The sequence below is a fragment of the Rousettus aegyptiacus genome, unplaced genomic scaffold, assembly GCF_014176215.1.
Source record: "Rousettus aegyptiacus isolate mRouAeg1 unplaced genomic scaffold, mRouAeg1.p scaffold_m13_p_2, whole genome shotgun sequence".
NCBI classification, from domain to species: Eukaryota; Metazoa; Chordata; class Mammalia; order Chiroptera; family Pteropodidae; genus Rousettus; species Rousettus aegyptiacus.
The window spans coordinates 51,080,750-51,106,130 of NW_023416295.1; the positions used below are offsets into that span (position 1 = coordinate 51,080,750).

Genomic DNA, 25,381 nt, shown 5'->3' on the forward strand with positions numbered 1-25,381 from the left:
TTTTAATAACAACGTAAAATTTTAATCAAATTTATGAGGTTTTCCCTTAAATTGACACTATCATGTTACTTTTTATTCCAAATTCATTAAGCACATTTAGTTTAATTGTCTGAAAAAGAGATGCTGAAGGCATTTTTAATTTTCCTTTTGCCTGACAGTTACTTATATTTTATCTATTTTTTTACCCCTTAGACAAGAAGACAAATATGTCCCCTTTCTTTTCACAAAAAGAAATGTAAGATGATGGTCAAATGCATTGTTCCAAAAACCCAATACTGAAAGTGCTCATTGCATTGGTTTACAATCAATTAAACATATCTTTCTGAGTTTTAAAATTTTAAGTCAAATATAATAGAGATAAGGATATTTAAAAATACCTCTAGTTTTCCTAAATTGTGTTTCTTGAGCTATATTCTCTCATCTTCTTTCTTACTAATTTTTAAATTAAACCCTTATATATTATTTATTTATTAACCATTTATGTTGTACAATGTATGATACCAAGAGATCATATCAAAATATTAGGCTAACCTTCAAAGATGTTGCTGTGACCACTTTCAGGTGACATCTTGTCAAAAGATATTTCCTCACCTTTCTTGTCTGAATCTTTTATGGAGTCATTGGACTGGGTCCCAAAGTGATTCTTAAATGTTGGTGAACACGAACTTCTCTCTATTTCCACTTCCTGTTAGAAGACATTAAAGGAATGTGTGTTAAAAGCTATCAGTGGGAAACAGATGTGGTTTTCAGGGAGTTTAGAAGGCAGCAGTGGGGAGTGGAGGCGGGGGTGCGGGGGGAGTTCTGTGAGTGATGTTTCCCAATATGCTTTGGGGAAAATTTTGATAACTTAGTGAAGAACTGCAAACACATACCTGAAGCTTAGTTTACTTTTCTGCCACTAGTTCCACTTCTGAATTAGCTTTTCTTTCAAGTGTGTGTTTTTTTTCTCTTGTAAAAGGGAGAAAGTAGAAATAAGGGTCACGATAAAATGTAATATGTTAATACATGCAACTTCCTGAGGGCTGAGAAATATTCATGAGGAATTTCAAAAAATAGCAATATAGCAAAATTATATACTTAAGACAGAAAAAAAATTGTTTTTTTTTAAATGTTATGCTCACTTAATAATGATAATCTTAGTAATTATAGAGCTCCCAAATTACAAAACCATTCAGCCAACATACAGTAAGTACATTTTGGCAACTCATGAAGATTGTAAAATTACTTCTTTGAGATACTAATTCAAAATTGGAGAGATAAAGTTTCTCAAATAAAAATAAGTATAGAGGATATTTCAAATATAAGGAGTGTAATATTTCTCATTTTATAGATTGAGTAATGTAATCTAACTAAAAACAAAACAAGTCTATATGATTATTTTGAATAAAACCTGTAAAAATTAAGTAAATAAGCCAAGATAGGTTGAGAAACAATTTATATATATATTTTTTAATTCAAGTAATATGTTGAAATATTTTCAATAGCTCCTCATAAGTTTTGGAGTTTTGTATATGAGATTGTGTTTTCTAAACGACAGCCATTCAAACAATGATGTGATGTTATCCTTCAGTTTTGTTACATTTTAAATATACTTGTGTAAGTCAAATTTGAGAGACAGCTAAAATTTCTAAAGTGTTTCTTAGAGTAGGTACATTTTCCATATCTATAATATGGTTGGAAAAATAACCCCTAGGCATATTTATATTATCTAATTTTCATGTCCATTTACATACACATAATTATATAAATAATTTAAAAATATTCATATGTGCCTAATCATCTCATCTTTAAATACCTCCCAAATATATGATGCATACTATCTTCATTATTGTGACCTATAACTGGAACTAAAAACATTTATAGGAGAAACACACAGGAAAAGGTTTCTACTTTTTTTTTCATTGCATTGCCGTTAACATTTGTGTTTCCTACTATTATCAAACACCCAAAGGTTTGTAAACAGTAGTGACATTTTATGTTGTTAGCCACGATGTCAGACATCCCATGGCATGTGGGCATGAGCTCCTTAGCTGCTGGAAGTGCACAGCACTCTCATCTCAGTTCTTTCTGGTATCCTTTCCCACTGTCATATAAAGTGACTGCTATGAAGTGAATATAATCTGTTTATCTGTTTTTGTTTCAGCAATTTACTCCAAATCCTAGCTTTGGCAAAAATAAAATAAGATAAATAAAGAAAAAATGAAGATGCTTAAAAAATAGTGGTTCCCTTCAGAAAATATTTGTTTTGACGGAGGGCAGAATGCAGAGCATGGTCCATGGACTTGATTGATGATGTGAGAGGATCATCTCTCTCTTTCATATAGAAGCAAGGAAATTTGATTGGGTGAAACTGCTTAAGCAAATATTTCAACCAGTGATGATATTAACTTATACGATATTGGCAGTCTCAAGTTCGAATTCACAAATATCAAGAGTGCATTATATAATGAGGCAGTTAGGGACCCCTCAGACAGTCCACACATGAATGTAGTATGTAGACCTGTTTTCAAGCCTCAATCATCAGACCCAAGTCATCACGAGGCAAGTTCCCTAGCCTCCTGGCAAGAAGTGAGGAGGGGCCAGTACACAGATGAAAAGAACTTAGATGAGGTTGAATTGAGCTGTCTGTAATCAAAGCAGTGATCTGCTTTAGTCTCTTTTCATCAGTTTTATACACTGTGCATCTACAAAAGATTTGCTTTGAGTAAAAAAATCTACAGGCTTAGACAAATGCATAAAACACCAGTTTAGAGAGAAACAATGCAGCGCTTGAGAAATCTGAAGTGAAGCCCTCCCTTTGCTACTTTATAGCTGTGTGGCCTTGCTCAGGTTACTTGACATGTATGAGACTCAGTTTTCTCATATTATGTGAAGAAGTATAGTCACCAAACATCTAACAGTCAATAACCAAACATTTGTAGTGTAATTTTATTTGAAATAAAATAAAACAAAATATTTATTTTTTGTACCTTCCAGTCTAATGCGGGAAACAAAGAGTAATAAAGCACATAAATCAATGTAAATAGGTAACTACATATAGATCTAGAAGAAGAGATACATAATCTGAGTATTTAACATAGGGAAATTAATCTAATGAAGAAGGTCATGCAAAGCTCCTCTGGGAAAACGATCTTCAGCTGACAGTTGAAGGATAAAATGGGGCTTAACAAATTGAAGACCTTTCAGGTGGAGAAAACAACAAGTGCAAATGTCTTGGGCTGGAAGGAAGCATAGTCGATAGAAATGTGGCTCGAGTAGAGAGCCTGAGAGAGAACATGGTGAGGGATAAGCTGCAAAGGTAAGTACAGGCTGGATCACGAAGGCTTTGGAGGGTGATATTAGCTATTCCAGTCTTAGCTGAATAGGGAGTTTCAGAAGAATTGTGTGTGTGTGTGTGTGTGTGTGTGTGTGTGTACATTTGCACACATCACAGAATCAGTCTACAGTGTGAAAACCTCAGTCTACCTCTAAAGTAGGTTTTCTTGACCTTAGCACCACCGACATTTTGAACCAGATAATTCTCTGTTGTGGGGGGCTTATTCTGTGCACTGTAGGATGTTTAGCAGCACTCCTTGACAAAGGGTGGTGATGAAAATAGAAGTAAACTAAACTGAAAGCTATTTAGGATGTAAAACTGACAGGACTAGGTACTGGACTGAATCTAAGGTTTGTGAGAAAGAGAGAGAAATTTCATTTTCTTTCTGGTGTACACAACTAACGGATTGTGGTACCATTAAATAATGCCAGAGCACCAGAAGGAGTCTGGTTTGGAAGACAGATTATGATGGGTGCCAGCATGTCTCAAGGCAGTTGGACATGTAGTGCTGCAGTGTAGAGGAGAGGTCCTATCTGAACAAGTAATTTGTGAGTCATCTGCCTTTACTGGTGATGGAAACAATGAATGTCCATCAACTTGCTTCCCGTGTGAGGAGGAATAAGACCAGAACCAAGTCTTGAAAAATGCTGACATGTAACATTATGGCAGAGGAGAAAAGCAGACAAGAAAAAGGAAGAAAATCAGAAGGGAAGACTATCTTTAATAATACGGAAATCGTACTGAGAGCATAAATTAAGTAAGGATTTCAATACATCCTTTGAGTTTAGCAGCATGAATATAAACTGGTGCACTAAACTGTTTTGGTGGAAGTAAAATGGTGGGAAGGATGATTAAAATGGGTAGAGAATTAACTGGGATATAGTAAGTACTGATAAATTCTTGAGTAGTTTAGCATTAGAAGGAGAAATAGAGCAGTAATTTGAGAGACATGTGTTTTGTTTTAAAGGAAGAGACCTGCATATGCTGAAAAGCCATTTGGAAGGATTTAGTGAGAGAGGTTGGCTGTATAGAAGAGGGAAGGAAAAAGCAATGATGTAAAATTCCTGAGAGGGGGAAGAAGATGGAACCCAAAGCATAGATAGAAATACAACCCAAATATTGGAAAACATAAAGCATTCCTGTTGTCATGGAGGGAAAGGAAGGTAAAATCAATGTAGAAACAGATAATGTGAATGCTTCGTAGCTTGATAAAAACTTTCCAGTCTGGAATCATTTTTTTTTTTTTTTTGTCCGTTAGGATGTGGGGTCTGATGAAAGTGGGAGGCGCATTTGAAGAGAATGAAGAAAGTTTAATCTCATTGCCGTTGGGAATGGGAAAGTGAGATCAGCAGACAGAGATGACCATGGCTAATACAGCATTGAGATCTCATTTGAGGTTGGTAATATTAAATTTACAGGGCTACTGATAGACCCTGTTGAATGACTTTTAAAATTCTCCATGGTTCTACTTCAGGCAATGAGAAAGTCGATAGCTGACTTCAGCCAGGAAGAGGTTTTGTGAGGAAAAAAATCAAAATAAAATGCAAATTGCAGGGTAGGCTAAAGCATGGGAGGGGACAAGTACAGGAGAATAAATGTAGGTTACCATCAAGAGAACTAAGGGCATGATTAAAATGATACACCATAGAATGTAAAATAGATTAAAAGAGACGAAAGGAAAGGAAAGGAGGATTAGAAAATAGAGGATCAAAAGACTGGAATCCTGGTGAGTTTAAAGAATCCTTATAACTATGAATACTTGGCAAAGAGAATTGGACAGAAAGCTGACCAAGATGTTTGCTTTAGTGATTTAGGAAGTAGAACAGTTACAATTACTAAGATCAAGTTGTGACCATGAAAATGGAAATGAAAGTGAAGTAGAGGAGAAAGTTGCTATATAGGAGAAAAGCTAAGAGCTCAGAGGCTTTCATGATGTATCAGTATAATGGAAGAGCTTGGAAGGCTACAAAAGACTGTAAGTCAAGTGTCAACAAAGGTAAACAAAAAAAAATTAATTGAAATTTAATAAATAACAGTGATAAAAGGGGACAAGAGTGGTATACCTGACTGCCATGAGCCTGAAATGAGCAGTTTTTAGCAAGAGAGTGGGAGAGGAGTGGCTTCAAAGTACAAGAGGAGGATTCAGGTGTGGTGGTTTTCAGGGGAGAGTCGTGCTCTGTTTAGGCAAGAAGGTAGAGGAAGCATTTGGAGAAGAGGTTCAGGGTAAAAAGGAAGTTGCTCATAATGGAGAGATAGTTCCAGAAGCACTGATGGAAGCTCTGGCTTAAATAATATCTAAATAAGTAAAATCTCTCAATGTTTACAATCTTTTCTAGCTTTAATTCACCTTGAAACCAGGATAACAATGGAAAATAGGGAAAAATTAAACTTAAAAGAGATGACTTTTCTTTTTTATTTATATACATTTCTTTCTTTAATATAATGTATAATTATAATCTTAGATTATATATATACACATATATATGTAAATATGAGAATGGAAAATGCCAACCTTTAATCACGATCTAGCATTTACTTCACAAGGAACCATAAAGCTACAGGATCACCTAAAATGGTTAGAAACTCTTACCAGGAATTTCAAAAGAAAGAGGTTTGCCTTATTATTTTATATATTTTCCTCTCGGTATGGATCCATGAGTGATGAGGTCATGAGGTGGGAGGGAGTAGAAGATGAGCAGCTTAATAAAATAAAAATGTTGTCTAGTCTATATTTAAAATGCTGAGCTTGCTCAGGCACATTCCCAAACTCAGTGGGTTCTTGTCTTTAGAGAAATAAAAATATTGAAATAGACAAACACAGGAAATTTTATGCTAACATAAAAAGAAGGCCAGTAAGAAAGGAAAATTACCAAAATATGAGAGATAAGAGAAGAAACCTTTCCATAATGAATTTTGCTATGTTGAGGAAAAAAGAAAAATCTAGACATGGCTTGAATAATTTACGAATGAACCATTTTCTTGTTTATTCATGCCTTTGGAGTTTTATAATCCTGTTGTCCCAATCTCTTTCCAGGAAGGCTTTACCTCTTCCTTCTATGTATTAAAAGTATCACTTATCTTAAAACCAACCTCAGTGCAAATGCCTTTATAAACTTCCTTCAATCATTCCATTTGACATTCATCTTTCATTCCTTCAAAAACACTTTTGAAAACTTACTATGTCTCAAAAACTGTTCTAGGTACTGTAAATATAAAGGTGATTAAGGTGCAAGTTGGGCCCTCAAGAAGCTCATAATCTAGTGGCAGAGAAAGAGACATCGACTGAACCTTATGGCACAAAAAGGAGTGTGTATAATAAGAAAATGTAGGCATCCTGGACATACAGTGCGGGGATTCCTGGAAGGCGTGGCCAGGGAAAGCATCCTGAAGGTATCTCAGCCTAATCTTGGGCTGTAGTTTAACTTATCCTGTAGGTAACAGGAATCCTTGGAAGTGAATTATATAGGGGTGAAAATATTAGATTTGTACTTTAGATAGATACATCTGTTAGCTATATGAAAAATATATCATTGTGGGATAAGATGGCAACATCATATGTAGTAAGTATAGTAAGGACTTTTTAAAATTTCCAACTGAGAAACAGGAAAGCCTATAATAGGAAGGCTAGAGAAAAATAGAGAGAGTAGAGTATATTAAAACATATTTAGGCATTTAGTACTTTGTAGAATAAAGTACTGGAGGAGTGAATAAAGTCTAGCATAACTCACAGACATTCAAATTTAGATGGATCTGTGAAATTGATAAAACAGGCTGAATCTCTTCCCCAAACCAAGCAGTGCCTCAGAGAAGTGAAGGCCAATTTTAGATTCCCTTCTAGACCCACCACACAGTGCAATGTGATGTAGGAGGGATCCTGGGGGATCAAGTATATGCCACAGCCTCAGTTTGGGGACAATGCTTTTTTTTTGATGGAGCCACAGGAGGATTCCCGCAAATATATATTCATTTGATTCTCCCAATACACATTTCACACATGAAAGTTAAACTAAACTTTTTCATGAAAATATTGATAAAGAACAACAGAGTAGTTTAGCTTTAAAAAATGATGTTTGGGTTTCATTTTTGAGGACCTGGTAGTAAATTAAGTTTTTGACATGTTGAACATAAGTTTTCCGTGGTGATATATGAAAATATCCAGAAGGTGGCTAGAATTTTGGAACTCAAAAGAGAAATCTGTGCTGGAGTAAACGATTTAGGACTCATTAACAAGAAGGTGATAATTACAGCAGTAAGAGTCTATTAAATTACCTAAGTAAGAGTACGTAGTGTAAGTCAGAAAGCTGAGGAAAGAACCTCACTGGCATTTAAGAGACAGGCAAAGGAAGATTATCCAGTGAAGGTAGAAGAGGAAGAATAGTCAGAAGTAGGGCCGCTCTCAGTCCACATTGAGTCTTTGTGTGAATTAGAAAAAATGGCCTCTTTTTCAGGACACTTTATTTGTCAAAAAGTTGTCATCATATACTGTTTTTCTTAGACCAGAACGTGTTACTGCCATCTGCTGGAAAATTGTTATAATAGACATGACTATATTTTTGACATGCCCTGCTTTCTCTTAGATGTGTGACCTTGGGCAGCTTACAACCTGCACTACTACTACACATGGCTGCCAGAAGCAGCCACGGGAGAGTGAAACCCACTAATGCCAAGGATGTAGGACATTTTGAATGTATCAGGGATTTAGAGGAAAAAAAAGTAATGGAAAAGTCTCCTGGTATGGGCAGTTAGGAAGGAATCTTGGTAAAACTGTTCCTGTTGAATGGAGTTAGTTTAGGAAGAATTGAAAATGAGGAGAAAGAGATGCTGGCAATAATGACAATAGCTAGAAAGAACTGAACTTTTATTACATATTAGTCACCATTTTGAGCACTTTACATGTATTAAACTCATGTAATTGTCATTTCAACTCTATGAGAAAGTACCATTATCTCATTTTAAAGATGACGAAACTGAGGCTTATAGGAGGAGATGGACAAGGGTACGGATAGAGAAGGTGAGGGTGATATTTTGATATGTAGGGAGCTGGAAGGAGATCACTGTTTTGAGCCTTGATGGTCTTTCCCATCTCTGAAGGAGCTTATAATGAGCAGAAGGTACTTTTTCCCAGAAGACCCAATTTGGACTCAGAAGACCAGAGTTGAATGTTAAGCTCTTCCATTTAATGAAGTAATCTTGGCTAATTCTTTAACATCCCTGATCTTTCACTTTCTCATCAGAAAAATGAAGACAACTACTGTCCACCTTAACTATTTTTACAGTACTTCTACAAAGATGGTCTCAAAGTGCCAACAGCATCCCTCATCCACATGTTCATGTGAAATGTCATCTTCTATATCCTGTCAAAAAGTAAAGTCGATTTGCGCACCTCTCTGAGTCAGGGTAGGTCTTGCGGCAACTTCTCCCAGGGAATATAGTAGGTATGCATACAACTAAGATTACCTAGGAACAAAAGGCCCTGGAGAATGACATGAGAGTGAGAGAGCAAGAGAGTGAGGAAGAGAGAGAGAGAGAGCGCACGTGAGAGAGACACACGGACAGATGGAGGGAGGGAAAGTGGGAGGGGGCAGTACAAGGTGATTAGATACTCAAGTGAAGAGTTCTTGCAGCTCTGGCCAAGTCTCTGGGAATGCTTCCTTTCAGAGGCCATCACTATGTTTTGAGAAGCTCAAGTCTCTCGGAAAGAGCATTTGTAGGTGTTCCAATCTACAGCCCCAACTGATTTCCCACACGACAGGAGCATCAACTGCCTGCAGTGTGTGCGAGCCATCCTGGATGTTTGCTCCTGCAGACTCTTCAGTTCAGAGGACTGTTGTCCTATGCCACATTAGATTGAAACTGCATGAAAGATTGAGTAAGAACTGTCTACTTGAGTTAAGGCAACCCACAGAACCATGAGAGATAAAAATAAATTGTATTAAGTCAGCTAATTTTGGGATTAGTTTGTTATAAATAACCAGAAAACATTACCTCCACATACTACATACCCTATCATTCAGCTTCAGTGGCCCTCATTTTTCTACTCAGGAATAAGAAAACTAGAGAAATGAAATACTCTTAAAGAAATCATAAAGACAGTGTTTCTTAATACCAAGTGCTCTGCTCAACTTGCATCCTTTTTAAATACTTTTAACAATACTATGAGGCAGTTACTTCTATTTTACGATGAAGAAACTAAGGTTAGAGAGCCTCAGTAACTTAAGTAACTTGCCGAAGTCCACAGGAAGTGCTATACCTAGGCCTCAAATGCTGGTCTTTCTGAATCTAAGTTGATATTTTTAATTGTTATATTAACTTGTCTTCCTAGTGCAATTTATTTATCACTCTCAGAAACTGAAATAACATGGGTTAGAATGGGATGACTGGTAAAATATCAAGTCCTTAATAGATATAGACATGTCTTATTCCTCTTTATACTTCTCATAGCATCATGTCTTGTATACTGCAGGCATTTAATAAATATTGAGTGGAATTTTCAAAGTCTAATGACATGTTATATTCACATAGTATCCAGAAACAGGAGCAAAGAAAATAAGCAAATGCAATAATTCGATGGGGAAAACATGATGATTGCCACAACCTTATTACACTCTACTGCATGTATCACTCAATAGGGTCAAAAGAAACCATGAGGCTAGCTCCCCCATTTAAGCACACTTGGTAAAGAATTTTGATGTTGAGTTTATCAGCTGGGTCAACTGGACTGCAAGATTCTCCAGTAACTTCTTAGTAACTTGACATTTAGAACCTTTCAACATGGCTCTACTGGGTCCCATCAGTCTGTGCTGGGCTATCTTTCCAGCTGTTGCGAAAGGGAGAGCAACTGGGATTTCTTAAATCATCTCTGAACTTTCTGCTTCTAAACTTGTATTCACACGCCTGTCTAAATAACACTCCCCACCCCTATGCCCCACTTGCCATATTTTCCTACAGAAACTCCAACTGTCTTTTCACATGAGATTTAAGTGCTACTTGCTTTAGAAAGCTTTCTCCGATTGCCACAGTGAAAAGCAATCCCTCCCACATCAGAACTTTCATATTTGCCTTCTCCTTAATGCCTTTCTCATTCTATTTTGAACTCTAGTCATTTCGACACATCGCATTTCCCCATTACACTGTCAGTTCATTAGGACAAGCTCAATTCATCTTTATATCCCACAGAGAATCTAACACATTGCTTCTCTTGAACACTGCAGATGCTTACTAAATGTTTGTTGAATGGACTCAAATAATATTTGAATTTTATAGTCATATAAAGCATTCAGAAGAAAATATAATCTACAGATGGCCAAAGATTGTGAAGACATGTCTCATAGAATGAAAGGGGTACACATAAAGAGAACAGGCTAACTCTCTTGGAGAGAGAAGGGAAAATGAAATTTACTCTATGGACAACAACCCAGAACTTCACTGCCAATACTTTTTAAATGTCTCTTTAGATAGAACTTAGCACTTACATTTTCCTAGTAGTCTAATGCAAAATCATTTCATCATAATTTTAATAACTTTAAACTTTAAAAAATCATGATACATGAGAGCAATAATTAGAGTACTAAAATTATTAGCCATAAGCAAGAAAAGATGTTTTTTGAAAATACTATAAAACAATTTATTTTATAAAAAATGGGTCATCAGTTCTCATGGTATTTTTATTGCTCTTTCAGAATGGGTTTATATATTAAATAACAAAATAAAAGCTATAATATTCCAGGGAAGGAAATGTATCAATAATTTTTAAGATTTTCAAAATACTTTTATCAATCTTTATTGACTGTACAATCAACTATAAAATCAATGCCTTCTATGTCACTCCTATGGGCGCTCTTTTCCTGAGTAGTTCTACAGTCTCCTGTTCTATTATGTACTGAACAGCACATCTAGTGAAGTTAATTAATTCATTTTTCTTACTTACTACTGTTATGGTCTGAATTTTTGCCCTGCCCCCTCCAATTCATATGTTGACATTCTAATGCCAGTAGCTCGGGATGTGACTGTATTTGGAGATAAGGCCTTTAAAGAAGTGATTAAGTTAAAATGAGACTATTAGGGTGGGCCTTAATCCAATCAGACTGGTGTCCTTATAAGAAGAGGAACTTTGGGCACACAAAGAGATACAGGGATGCATGTACACAGAGAAATGACCATGTGAAGAGGCAGCAAGAGGGCAGCCATCTGCAAGCCAAGAAGAGAGGCTTCTGAGATTACCAACCCTGCTGGCAAGGTGATGAACTCCAACCTTCAGAACTGTGGGATAATAAATTTCTGTTGTTTAAGTCACTCGGTCTATGTATTTTGTTATGGCAGCCCTAACAAACTAATATACTACACTTAGACGGGGAAATAAGAATATAACTGGTCATTGAACCTATCTATTAAAGTGAGTAAGCATCTTAGTAGCTTTAAAAATGATAGATTTATTTAACTGATTGTGTCTCTGCAGCCAGACAGGAAACTCCTTACAAACCAATACTGATTCTGAGCTACCCTTATGGGATGCATTTAACAGAACAACTATCAAAGTAGTTGTGCACTCATAATTTTTGAATGCATATTTACCTCACTATATTTATTCTTCATTGTGGGTCTTACATGTGATATAAAGTATGCAAGGCCCTAGATTCTGAGACAAAGCCACAGGTAAAAGGTTTCCAGACTATTTTATAATCTCCCAATTAAAGACAGATAAACATTTTTAAAACACAGACTTTTTCAAATATATTCTCACTGTGACTCTGTCTGCATTTCAGTCAATTTTATTAAATTCTGACAGATTTTTAGGTTCTCAAGTAAAATGAATGCAAGTCTTATCTGGCCCTTGACAAGTCAGCACAAATTAAGGCACAAAGTCCCATAGAACTCTCTGGCATAAAGACCTAAAGCAAGAAACTATAAATGCATATATAGCATTGACCCTCAAAGTCATTCTCTCTATATTACATTTTCTGTTACATTTAATTTCTTTTCCTAAATTCTAGATTCATTACTTAAGGCCATTCTTCACCTTGACTTATTTCTAGAATGAAGGAGATTTGACTTTGGGCGATGAACGTGAATGCAATATACAGATGATGTATTATTGAATTGTACACTTGAAACCTATATAATTTTATTAATCAAAGTCAACTCAATAAATTTAATATAAAAAAAAAACTTTAATATTATCCCTAAACCTGAGATGTGCACTACACTTCTCCCCAACATTTCTTCTTCAGGATTACAGAAATGGATAGTATTGCCCTCAGGAACAAAGTTAATGTCTCCTCAATCTTTTGCCTTTCTTTCCTTGTGCCTCAAATAGGGCTAGGAATGGAGAAAGCATGCACTAAGAAATATTCTCAAAATAAAAGACAGTCTTTTGAATTCCTGTAGATTGTCTAATGCAATGCACCTATCAATCCTTATAACACTCAAAAAATTTCACAAATATATTTATTCAAAGAGGGTCCTTTTGCTTACTAATGCAATGGTGGGGCTGTCACGCAGCTGCAGGACTCAGGAGAGCTCAGTCACAGGGACCTCGGCTTTCCCCAAAGATAGAACCAGATCCTCTCCGGTACCTGTGGCTCTGCTAGAGAGGCTGGCAAGGCTGAACATTCACGTCAGCACGGTCACGTCTACTTTGCTTCTGGGGCCACAAACAATGTTGCTGTTAACTATGGTCGGCCTTCAAACTTTCCCATGACTTTTATGTTATTTCTCTGCAGAATGAGCCTGTTCCTTCCTCGCCTTTCCTAGATTGTGCAATGGGTATAAAACTATTCAGCACATATTCACTTTGTGGGTATGAATCCCCGTACTGTGCCCTACGTGGTTAGAGTTATTGCCTCCGTTTTCTTTGTGGAGGAAATTAAACACAGAGACTTTACAATTGAGTCCTAGTTCATACCTCATTTTGGTTGGGTCCAAAATTAAAACTCACGTGTCCTAAATTTTAAAGAAAATATTCTGAATATGGGTGCACTATTATATAATATTCTTGGAGGAAAGATTTCAGGGAAGGAAAAAGTTGACTCAGGACTTGTGTGCATGTTTCCTAATTTTTTTAGATTAACTGTTCTCATTTAGAAACTGGGCATGTACATATTATTTTGCTATTTGCTACTGACCTAACAGAGAGATGCTTCAAAATAGAAAGAGTTATGTTTCGAAGTTCACTGTAGTTCCTCACATGCGCAAAACAAAACAAAAAAATCATGTTGCTATTTGAGCTTTGAGTGGCAGTGCTTATCATTATGTTCCTTTGTTTCTCACCTCCTTAGAGACCATGTTCATTTGACTTGCTGTATGCCTGAGAAAGCCTGTGGCATTTTATGCTCGGGGAGAACTGAATACAAATTCCCCATGAGATGCAGACTTTTAGTGCTATGTACCCTTATTTTCATTCTGGCATCACATTTAGGCAGTTAATTTTCCATAAAAAAACAGAAATACTGCCTTCTTTCCTTTCTCAGTCAAGAATAAAATTCTGCAACTTGCCCCAATCACTTTCATTTTCTTAAATAGGGCCCTAAAGTATTTCATGATTATCTTTATTAGTTTGAGCTATATCTAGGCTTAAAATAATTCTAATGAAAAGAAAACTTCTATTAAAATATTCTAACTAGTTTCAATTGACCATATTACTGGCATAGGAAAAACCCCTAATGGCTAAACCTTTTAAAGCTAATCTGCTTTAACACATTTTAAAACTGATGTGCCATTTGAGATTTAAGTGTTAGAATGCAAAGTGTTTTCTTTTCCTATTATTACATTCATTTATTTCACTTTTCCTTCACTTTTGAAAATGAGATAACCCAGTAATATTCCCTAGAGTTTCATGAACGAGTTAAAAGCAAATTTCTGTATTCGAACTATGTTCTGTATTCAAATACTAAAGATATGCAAAAGAATATAATGAAAAAAATGTATATCTGTGTGGATGAGGATCTGACAATGCTCAGAGTGAATCAATTATGTTTACCAGAGGAGCACGATGTTCTTGACAGAATATTTGCCTAATTGTGTTGAGTTAGGGTGACATGGTGGAAATAGCTGGGAGCTGGTCAGACCTGGGTTTAAAACCCAACTTCACCACTTTCCAGCTTCAGCGAAACTGAGAAAATTATTTCACCTTGATGAGTTTCTATTTTTTCATCCGTAATTTTATGATAATATTGCTACTTTGAGTGAAAACAAACTACGGCATTGGATAGAGTAGGCATTAAACATGTAGTACCTACTCTATAGATATTTCAGTACACAATTTTGACAATCATCAATGGAACACTAAGATGGAAACTGATATTTCCCAAATTTAAAGAGACATTTAAAAGATTTCTAGAAGAATGTATTTGATTTCTGACTGTAAACTCTTTTATAGACCTTAAACTGAATATTCAGGAAAATGTGATCCTAATAAGGTATAAATATATATATTCATGAGCTAATTATGCCATATTGAGATTTTGTTAAGGAAAGAGCCAGAGATATATGCTCATAAAGTTTCTGGCTGTCCATGTTTTATAGAAGACAGTCTTCTAATTATTTCCCCCTCTACCTCCCACCAAAGAAAGGGAGCTTTTATTTTCTTTCATCTCTTATGAGCTATGGGAACTTTGATGTATCATAAACAACCTGTAACTCTTTTTCTTTACTATAGTTGAAAACAAGGATACCTCAGACCTGGTATAATGCTAATTAGAACAATTACTTAATATAATACCTATAAAATGCCTTAAATGCCTTGGAGGCATTGTGCTCTCATTCCAAGTTAGACTTGTTCTGCATCAGGAGGTAGCTATATTGAGACTCATGAAGGTATTGCACACTCTAACATAGTTATTTGCTGTTTCTAAGGAATATAGGACTCAATACCACAGAGGAACAGATGGCAAAGAAAGCTTGCTCAAGTCTCTCCCCCCTTGAGGATTGTGCTGTCTGCTAGAAATAACAATGTTGAGCTCTAGGAAGCCACATACGGCCCCTGAGAGAAGATGTTCATGGAGTGGCACTGAAGAAGTGCAGAAAGGACCTCATCTTTTTTAAAGCTTTTCCTGAGAGAGTTCCCATTTTTGTATTACTGGGCTACATACAGATGGTCAAAGAATGTCAAGGGAAATCCGCCCCACTGTGACTGAGGGAAATCCTTTAGAAGGATCAGTGAAAAATAGAAAGCACACTAGCACTCTATGATTTGTCATCTCTTAGAAACTCATTTGATAAACCCACATGAACAACACAACAAGCTATTTTAAATATAGTAGCACAGAAGGAAAGCTCTAAGTGGATTATCCATATAACATCTTTACAATGCTGAAAGGGAAAAGAGGGCTCTTACAGACCAATTAGATCAGTACTTAGTATGCGTGACAGATTGATGTTTAACATTTGCAGCAATGAGGGAGAAAAGCAGAAACGAAATCATCCTATAAATAAATTGCTGAACTTTAGCATGTGCCATACTAAGAAATAGTCAATCTTCTTAACTCTGAACCTGTGTGTTTTGAATTGTAATTATTTCTGTAGCCTTTGGAACAATTATGGGTTTCATAAGCATAATCCATTCATTAAGCAAACATTATTGAGCACCTGACAAGTGCCAAAAAATCTGTCAAATACAGCGTTAAAATTTTATAAAGATGAACAGTCAAGAACTTGTCCTTCAAGAGCTCCCATGCTGGTAGAAGCACCTACAGGCTGGTAAAATGGTTCTCAGAGATGGTGAGTCATGTGACTGTGCTCAGTGCTAAACTCTGCAAGTCAGTCACATAGACTCCTTGTTTCATGGAGATCCCATAGTATTTTATTCTCATTTCTCTGCATTTCAAAGCATTATCTTAATTTAGAAAGGGGTACACGTCCAACCACTGCAGCAGAAAACCATGAGTTGATTTAGGAGAATGCGTTATTTCTATGATGAGCATCTATCATGCACACTCAGAAGTCAGGCCACGGAGACTATTTGGTCTCACATCAGAAAGGTGAAACAGTCATTTGTCAGTCGGCGTTTTGCTCTCAAAACTGGCTATGGGTTAAGAAATCACATTTGTAAACAAAGAATACCTAAGAAGCTAAATTAAAGAGGATGAATTTAACAACTAAAATTTTATGAAGACTGTTAGATTTACCTGGAAACATTGTTTCTGTTCATGTACATAAGGAAGCTATAAAGGAAGAGAGGAGAATCTATTTAACCCAATTCAAATATTATTCTACTTCAAAGAAATTATAACCACTTTTTCACTGGATTTTCATGAGCATTTGAAATAAAACAGGCAGGCACTATTTTTTTTTTTTTTCGCAAATCTATGAACTTGCACCTACAGTCCACCCTTCCCCCTTCCTATGGACTAACCTGTGTCTTCCTTTTTCCTAAGGCTAATTGTCTTACCTGTGCCCCTATTGCCACATCTCTGCCATGGTTCTCACCTCTGACTGTTGCTGGGGCCCCGCTCTGCACTAATTAAATTACAATCCTTCAGTGTGGGGTAGGGTTTAAGTACTTTTAAAAACTTTTTTCCGGCAACTCCAACGTGCGGCCAGGGTGAGAACATTGTCCTCTTCCTGCGCATCTTACAAGATAGGTGTCTAGCTTCTCTAATGTTCTTTGTCAGAAAAATTGTCTAATACTTGAGAGTAAGTCCAGACAGGTGGGAAGCATATTTTAATATCATGTTGGAGCTAAGCTATGAATTGATTATCTTGAAGAATGTACTTAATTCACCTCATATGTTTACTACTAATCAAAAGTCTAAAGTCTAAGAGAAGGCATATTAATGTGCATATTTTTATTCGACAGAAATGCAAAAAAGTTTTCACTGGTAAAACTGATACCTCCAATGATTATGGCTTTTTGGTCATGAATAAGTTTTATATTTAACCCAGTAGTCTTACTCTAAATATCTTTTATAAATATCTTAGTTTCTCAGATGCTGCTGAAACAGGTCATTCCATATCATTTCCTTCATTAATGAATGAATTATATAAAATCTTTGACTATATATTTTCATTTGTCCATTATGATCTTACCTTTCAAAAATTATATTTTAAATACATTTAACTTCTCCCTAAGAGATTCTTCCTAAAAACATTCCAAGATGCCAGTGCTTATCTAATGCTAAAAAATAAAAGAACAAAACTGAAATCTTCTCCTGGTTACTTTTCAGGAGCTCCCTCTCTTCTTTCTCCTCTTCGCAAACCTTTGAAAGAACTGTCTACTGCCACTACCTCTAGTTCATTACTTCTCACTCTCTTCTCAACCTATCCCAATCCAGCTCTATTTCCGCTGATTCACTTCATTGATCTTGCCATGCCATTAATCTCTTCAATATCCTCCTTGCTGCTTAAATCAATGAACAAGTCTCAGTCTTTAACTCACTTAAGACTCCAGGCTCCTTCCTCCCTTGACATCATCTCCTTCCCTGGGCTTCTGTGACAGTGCATTCTACTGACTTACCTCCTATCTCTCCAGCTACTCTTTGATTTCTTTCTTATTTATTTAGTTTTTTGAGGGGTCTTATTTCTTTCTTGTTCTGTCATAGTCCTCTTTTCTCTCTATATCTATCTATCTATCTATCTATCTATCTATCTATCTATCTATCTATCTATCTAGATAATCTCATCTTTGTGATTTCATCTATGTTTATGACTCCCTAGAAGGATAAGAAAGGAATACTATGTGTTCATCTCTCTGTTCATCACGGCAGTTTAGATGAAAGAGACTAATTCCTTAAAATGCACTAAATACCAACACTTATCCAACATGAAATAGGTAATTTGGATAACTCCAAAATTATTAAGAAAATTAAAATTGTCATTTAAAAACTCCCCCACAAAAATATTCAAACACAAAATAGTTTCACTGGAGAAATCTGCCAAGTCCTTCAAGAAAAATTAGCACAAAATGTGCAGAATCTCTTCTGGAAACGAGAAGAGGAGGAAACACCTTTCAATTCACTTTATAAAGTTAGTATTACACTTATATTAAAACCAGACAAAGATAGTACCAAAACAAAACTGCAGAATAATATCCTTCAAAAATATAGATATAAAAATTCTTAACAAAACATTAACAAACAATTTATTATGTATAAAAGAATTTTATACAATGAACAAGTAGGATTTATAATAGGAATGCAAGGCAGGTTCAATATTCTAAAAACAATCCATGAAATCCACCATATTAATAGATAAAAGAAGATAAATCTTAGGATTATGTGATTTAATGAAAAGTTTTTGACAATATTAAGCACTAGTTCCTGATACAAATATCTTTGAAAAGTAGGAATAGAGGGGATTTTACTCAACTTGATAAAAACATCCACTAAAAATCTAGAGTTAACATAATATTTAATGGTGAAGACTAAATGCTTCCCCACCCAAGACTGGGATCAAAGCAAGGATGTCTACTCTCACCAGCCTGATTCAGTATAGTACTGAATGTTATAACCAGTGTAATAAGGCAAATAAAGGAATTAAAAGCATATAGATTGGAAAGGAAAAATTAAAATTGTTCCTGTTTCCAGATGTCACAATTATCTACATAGAAATCCCAAGTAATGTACAAAAAGTTTCCTAGAATTAAAAAGTGAGTTAAGCAATGTTACAGGATACAAGATATACAAATAAAAATATCATATTCTTTATACTAGAAATGAACACTTGGACATTGAAATTAAAAACACAAGAAGATTTACAATTTGTCAGAAATAAAATGTGTAAGTGTAAATATAAGAAAAGGTGTACAGGAATCAGATGCTAAAAACTATAAACATGCATGAAGAAAATAAAAAGGTCTAAACAAATGGAGAGACATATTGTGCTCAGAAATTAGAAGACAGCAAAGATGCCAATTCTGCTCAAAATAACATCCAGGTTTAAGAAATTCATATAAAATAAAAACATTTTTTTTTGTAGATATACAAGATTACTCTAAAAGTTGTATGGAAATTCAAGGAACTAGAAAAGCTAAAACAACTTTGTAAAAGAAAATAAAGCGAGAGGAAGCATCGACCTGATTTTAAGAATTACAATATAGGTACAGTAATCAAGACTGTGGTGTATTAGCAGATAAACATATATATTTATGGAACAGAACATAAAACCTAGAAAAAGACCTATGCAAATATGCCTAAATAATATTTGTCAAAGGTACAAAAGCAGTTCAATGAAGGAAACAGTTTGTTAGTCTTTTCAACAATTGCTGGAGCAACTGGACATCCATAGCAGGGGAAAACAATAAAAAACTTCAAGGTAAACCTCAAATCTTACAAAAAATTAAACCAAAATGGATTATGAACTTAAATGTAAAATATAGAACTATAAAGCTTTTAGAAAATAAACATAGGAGAAATTCTTCAGGATCCAGCTGAAAATTTTTTAGATTTGACATCAAAATAATGATCCATAAAATGAATATTGATAAATTAGACTTCAACTGTAATTGAAAAAAAAATTTAGACTATAGTAAAAACAAAACAAAACATTTGTTCAGTAAAAGACTTTGTTAAGAGGGTGAAGAGACAAGAAAAAAAAACCAGAAAGTATTTGTAAATCACATATATGTCAAGCGACTGGTATCTAGAATATATAAAGAATCTCAAACACAATCTGGTGCATTCATGTCATAAAATAGTTTTTAGCAATGAAAAGAAATAAACTATTTATATATACACTCAACAACTTGGATGGATCACCAGAGAATTATGCTGAATAAAAAAAGCCAATTTAAGATCACAAATGGTATGATTCCATTTATAGAACATTCTTGAAATGACAAAATTATAGAAATGAAAAACAGATCAGTGGTAACCAAGGATTTGAGGAGGTGGTAAGACTGGGATTTAAGTGGGTGAAACTATGAAAGGAAACAAGAAGAACCTATGCAGTGATGGAAATATTCTGTACCTTGCATCAATGTGAATATCCTGGTTATGATATTGTACTAGAACTCTGCAAGATGTGACCATGTGGGAAACTGGGTAAAGGTGGACAGGATCTCTATTTCCTACAACTGCATGTGAATCTATAGTTATCTCAAAATAAACTTTGATTAAAAAAACTAACTCATTTGGTAATCAGTTATTAACCACAAGTAGAATTGGCTATTGATATGTTAATTTAATAAATTCCTAGGTTAACTTAGCAGAAAAATTTTATTGAGAAACTTGGCTTTATTTTTTGTAAACATTTATATTGGATGACTTCATCATCTAGACTAGTGGCTTAAATGAAGTAAAAGGTATATGCAGAATAAGGATAATTGTTATTATAAATAGATATTGTGAGTGATCAAGAAAGCAAATTGAAAGTAACTTTGATTATACAAATACATTAGGGATATGGCTGTGTGTCAATTGATTTAATTCATACATGTCTAACACTACTAATAATGGCAAAAACTCAATTTCACATGGGAAGAAATAAAATAAGCAACATTAAAAAAAAGCTACTAAAACACAATATGTACCCAGAGGTAACTTATTGGACAACTACAACTATTAAATCAAAAGGACACATAAAAACAAGTAAATATTTCTAAGAAGCCAAGAAACGTCAGTAAATTCATACAATAAAGCACAGTATTTGGTTCAGGTCATTACTTTATTCATTTAATTTTACTTTAGAAACAACTTTAAATTGCTTGGTCATCTGATGTGTTAGAAGTGGAAAATTAGAATCTGTGAGTGTATATAAATGCAAATTAAGAATATTCTGCAAGGACAGTGGTTATTTTGGGAGAAGGAATCAAATTGTTATGTAGGGTTATTGAAAGTGTGAAGGGAAACTTATAACTTATATTCTATATGAGTTGGTATTTTTGAAATTTTTATCAGGATGCATTTTTTAACTAATTTAAAAAAGAATAAATTAGAAAATTAGAATGTAACATGAAAAATACTCAAATAAATTGTGTTACAAAAGTGAGATGATTATTCCAACCAAGTAAAAATACTAAAAAACCAAGAGAATAAAAGACAATAACTTCTCATTTAGGATAATTAATCATGGAAAAGCATCAGTTCATTCAACTGATGTGCTAGTAGCTTGATTGTTGTTCTCATTCAAAACCCCAGTGAACACTTTGTAAGAAAAATTCTAAAGGAGCCCTAACAATAACTATAATATGCAAGGCTTCATTGGAGTGTCAGCTGACTCCTTTTTCCAATAGGAGAAATACAGATTAGGGCAGAAAAACTGGTGCTGGTAATAATGCAGTAACTTAATAGAGTCTAGTGACAAGAGCAGCTACATTTAAAATTAGCTGCAGTTTGGCCTTGGCATTTTACTATTTTTTTTTTTCCTGTGAGGTCATAAGTATGAGTTTTTACAAAGCTGGTCAAGGACATAGCTAGTTTTTTACTCCATTTAGTTGAAGTGTTTTCTGACAAGTAAATTTCTGTATTTCCTTAGATATAACTACTTTATAAAAGGTTTCTGTAGAACCAAGATATAAAGAGTAATCTATTTTTCTTCTCTGCAATAACATCTGGTCAAAGAACAGCTTTTCTGTAGCCTAGAGCATTGCTGTAATATTAGCTAAGTCTGTTTGCTGACTGTAGGCATCATAAATTCCTGGAAGCAGTGATGACTCCCTTTAATCTTGAGATTTGTTGGAAATGTCTGTAAGCTATGAAATAGAGAAAGATTTTACTGTGCAAATCCAGAAGAGGCCAATCCAAAAGAGTGACAAAGGGAAAAAAAAAAAGCTATAGCAAGTTTTGTCTGTGATAGACCATTATCTTCTTCAGATATCATAACTAATAATTTTTAATTTAAAAAGAAAAAACAATTCTCCAAGAACTGTCCCAAAATAGAATACAATTTTTCCTTTGAAAATAATAATAAAAAGTTAATCTGGTAGAGTGTAGTAGGAAAAATTGCAAGGGTTTTATTCTTTTTATTTACAGGAAATTAATCTTTTGTCTGACAGGACAGTTATAGAAAAATTATATTTTAATAAAATGGCCCAGAAGATAAAGAATATGACCTGAATCTCAAAGGGAAAAAAGAATTTGTTTGGAAACCAAATAGTAGTAGAATGAAAAAATTGCTACCGACAAAGTTTGCTATATCCTGTAGAGCCGGCGTCCCCAAACCCCAGGCCATGGACCAGTACTGGTATCGGCTCGTGACCTGTTAGGAACCGGGCTGCACAGCAGGAGGTGAGTGGCAAGCTAGCTAGCGAAGCTTCATCTGTATTTGCATCTGCTCTCCAGAGCTAGCATCACTGCCTTAGCTCTACCTCAGATCATTAGGCATTAGATTCTCATAAGAGCACCAGTCCCTGGTGCTAAAAAGGTTGGGGACCACTGCAGTAGAAAGATAGGAAGTTGGGAAAATAAATGTGGCACTGTGAACTGATCAAACCATGTTCAAATGCAGAGGAGGTGTGTAATAAAAACTGAGTCAATGTTCTCTTCATTTTTCTGATCTTCCTGAAGATGGTTCTTTTATGGAGATTAAAGGAGAGCATTTATTACAATTTTTATTCCACCTAAGAATGATATCATCACCATTTTAAATGCTAGATTTTCAATAAAACTCTTTATAGCAATATATCTAGGTTAATGATAGAGTAAATATCATTTTCACATAGAGCATGTTTTCAAACTGTAACTGTAATTCTTAGTTGTCTTGAAGTTAGTTGCTTCTCTATGATATTTACTTCTTGTTATTTATATGAAGGCCAATATGTATACTTTTGCAATTCTTTTTGACAGAAAGTAGTTCACACATGGCTATGTTGAGGTGATGGCCACTGAGAAAGGATGAGCTTTAAAAGCAACAATCCCAAATTATTCCTTTGCTCTAGGATCCTGGTTATTTCATCCTAGCACTTACATTTTGCAGTGGTCCTCCTGTCACTGATGCTGACAATTCTGTTTCCGATATTTCTAAGTTGCTCTCTATGAATTGGTGTCCCAGCTAATCCCAATCAAGTTCTTATTACTTACGTTCAACATCTCTACGGGCACCACTTACTTCCCTACACAGGCAATTATCTTTCAGTAGAGACCACTAATCTACACTCGGGCAACCTGCACACAGTGTGAAATTCATCTTGGCCAGATGAGCATTCATTTTTAACCTCAGAAATGGTGATATCACACTCTCTAATGATTGTGCCCTAGAAGCACATTGATTCCTCTACTCTCCACATTCTTTCTCAACAATAACTCAGGTTTATTAGGCAGCTCATTCTGGAGTTTTGATAAGTGGTTCTTGGATGGGTAGATGAATAAATGAATGCACTATATCATTTATAATCATATTTTGAGAAACCTTGAATTGTATCACTTTATAAACTTTTTTGATTGCAATTACCTTAAGCATTTTATAAAAATTTTTAAAGATATGAAAGTGTACGAGTAAAACATAAATCTCCTTTCCACCAGATAACTCAGAAACTACTCTTACATATTTTTCCACTAATAGGCAAAGCATATAAAAGTATATATGTACACATTCAAATAAGTTCGCTATTTTTTACAATGAGGTTATACTCTAAACACAGTCCTATACCTTAACTTTTATTTAACAATAAATCTTGTCAATTATTTCTATCTTCACATATAAACCTTCATTCATTTTCACAACTAAATAGTATTTCAATGTATGAAATTATTATCATAGTTTTTTTTAACTCTATTTTTAGAAGTAGAATACAGGGAAGAAATGAGTAAGATAAATCTCAGTTTTGCAAAATTACAAACTCGAAATGTTTAATAGTTTTTTTTCTCATCCTTCCAGTGACCTTGAGTATCTGGTTAAAGATAGATAAAGATATTAGAAAAACAGAATAAAGAACAATAAAAACAGAAAAATAAGTAAGAAAAGAAAAATCATTTTTTATCTGAACCTGTAAGAAATAAACTTCTATTTTATCTTCTCCATAACTTATTTTGCTGGCAAAAAAAAAAAAAAAATGAGGACAACTGTGTTAAAACATGACTATATCCAGGACTTGAGAGCAAGAAATTACTAATGAGGAGAGGAATGAGAGACAGGTAGAGGTCTGAGGCCAAAGGTGCCTACACAGACCTGACAAGAGGGAGCTCTTTGATTCCATGTCAACCAGTGGTTCCTGAGTGATTACTGCAGGCAAGATGCTTACTTGCTTTTAATCTAGAAAGACAAATGACAATTCAGCATGACATATGCTCAGTCCCAGGTGAGTGATTAGAGTGTAATTGCTAAAGGAGTCTTCTGAAAATATTAACATTACATGTAGCTTCCTTCTCAGGCCAAGGGGAAGTACCATAGTTTTTAGTGGTCTGCTTCTGTTGGGGAAAATTTGGTGCTACTAAATTGGAGAGTGTACCCTCAGGATAATAATTTCCATGCAACTGTTACATTATTTATTATTAATATAACATCAGAGATTTAGAGATTTTATGCGCCCTGATGATATAAGAGATTTGAAAATAGTTTAAAGAAGTAAACATTTCTCAAAGAATTTTTTATAAATTAACCATCCTCTCCACAACCAGAATTCTTTGCACAGTATTTTGTACATTACATGTTTGTAAATCTACTATGATATCTGATTTTACAATTTTTTCTCCTATTTGACAGTATATTATAATGAGAAAGCATGGTTTGGGTGTTCAGATAAGCCTGTGTTCATATCTCAATTTAACTATTTCCTGGTAGAGTAATTTCTATGATGTTTCTCCCAGTTTCAATTCTCAGAGTTGTTGTGAGAAGTAAATGAGGTAATATGTACAAGAGTTTTGATGAGTTAAAAAAAAAACATATGCAGTGATATACATAGTATATACATGTAATTGTCAAATATATATTTGATCATATTATTATATCATTTATTTAATATTTTATTACCATTATTTATTATATTAACTTATATTACATCATAATACTAATTAACATTACTAATTATATATTACATTATTATTTCTGAAAGTTTAAATTGAAACATTCTGATCCAAGTTCAAGCTAGAATACTATAGAATAAAAAAACAATTTCACTTTTATAACTATTTGCACAATATGTTTTCCTTTAACATCATTGTACAATCATGTTATTATATGAGATTGATAAAGCATTTA

At 34.5% G+C, this 25,381-nt stretch overlaps 1 protein-coding gene across 1 annotated transcript in view; it reads right to left on the reverse strand.

Moving 5' to 3' along the window:
- Positions 1 to 526: 526 nt before the first annotated feature.
- LOC107521057 overlaps positions 527 to 25,381 on the reverse strand; it is a 152,615-nt gene continuing 127,760 nt past the window's right edge. Inside the window, exon 3 of the mRNA XM_016165443.2 lies at positions 527 to 685. Within this exon, the coding sequence (XP_016020929.2) occupies positions 527 to 685 (159 nt within the window). The remainder of the gene's footprint in view (positions 686 to 25,381) is intronic.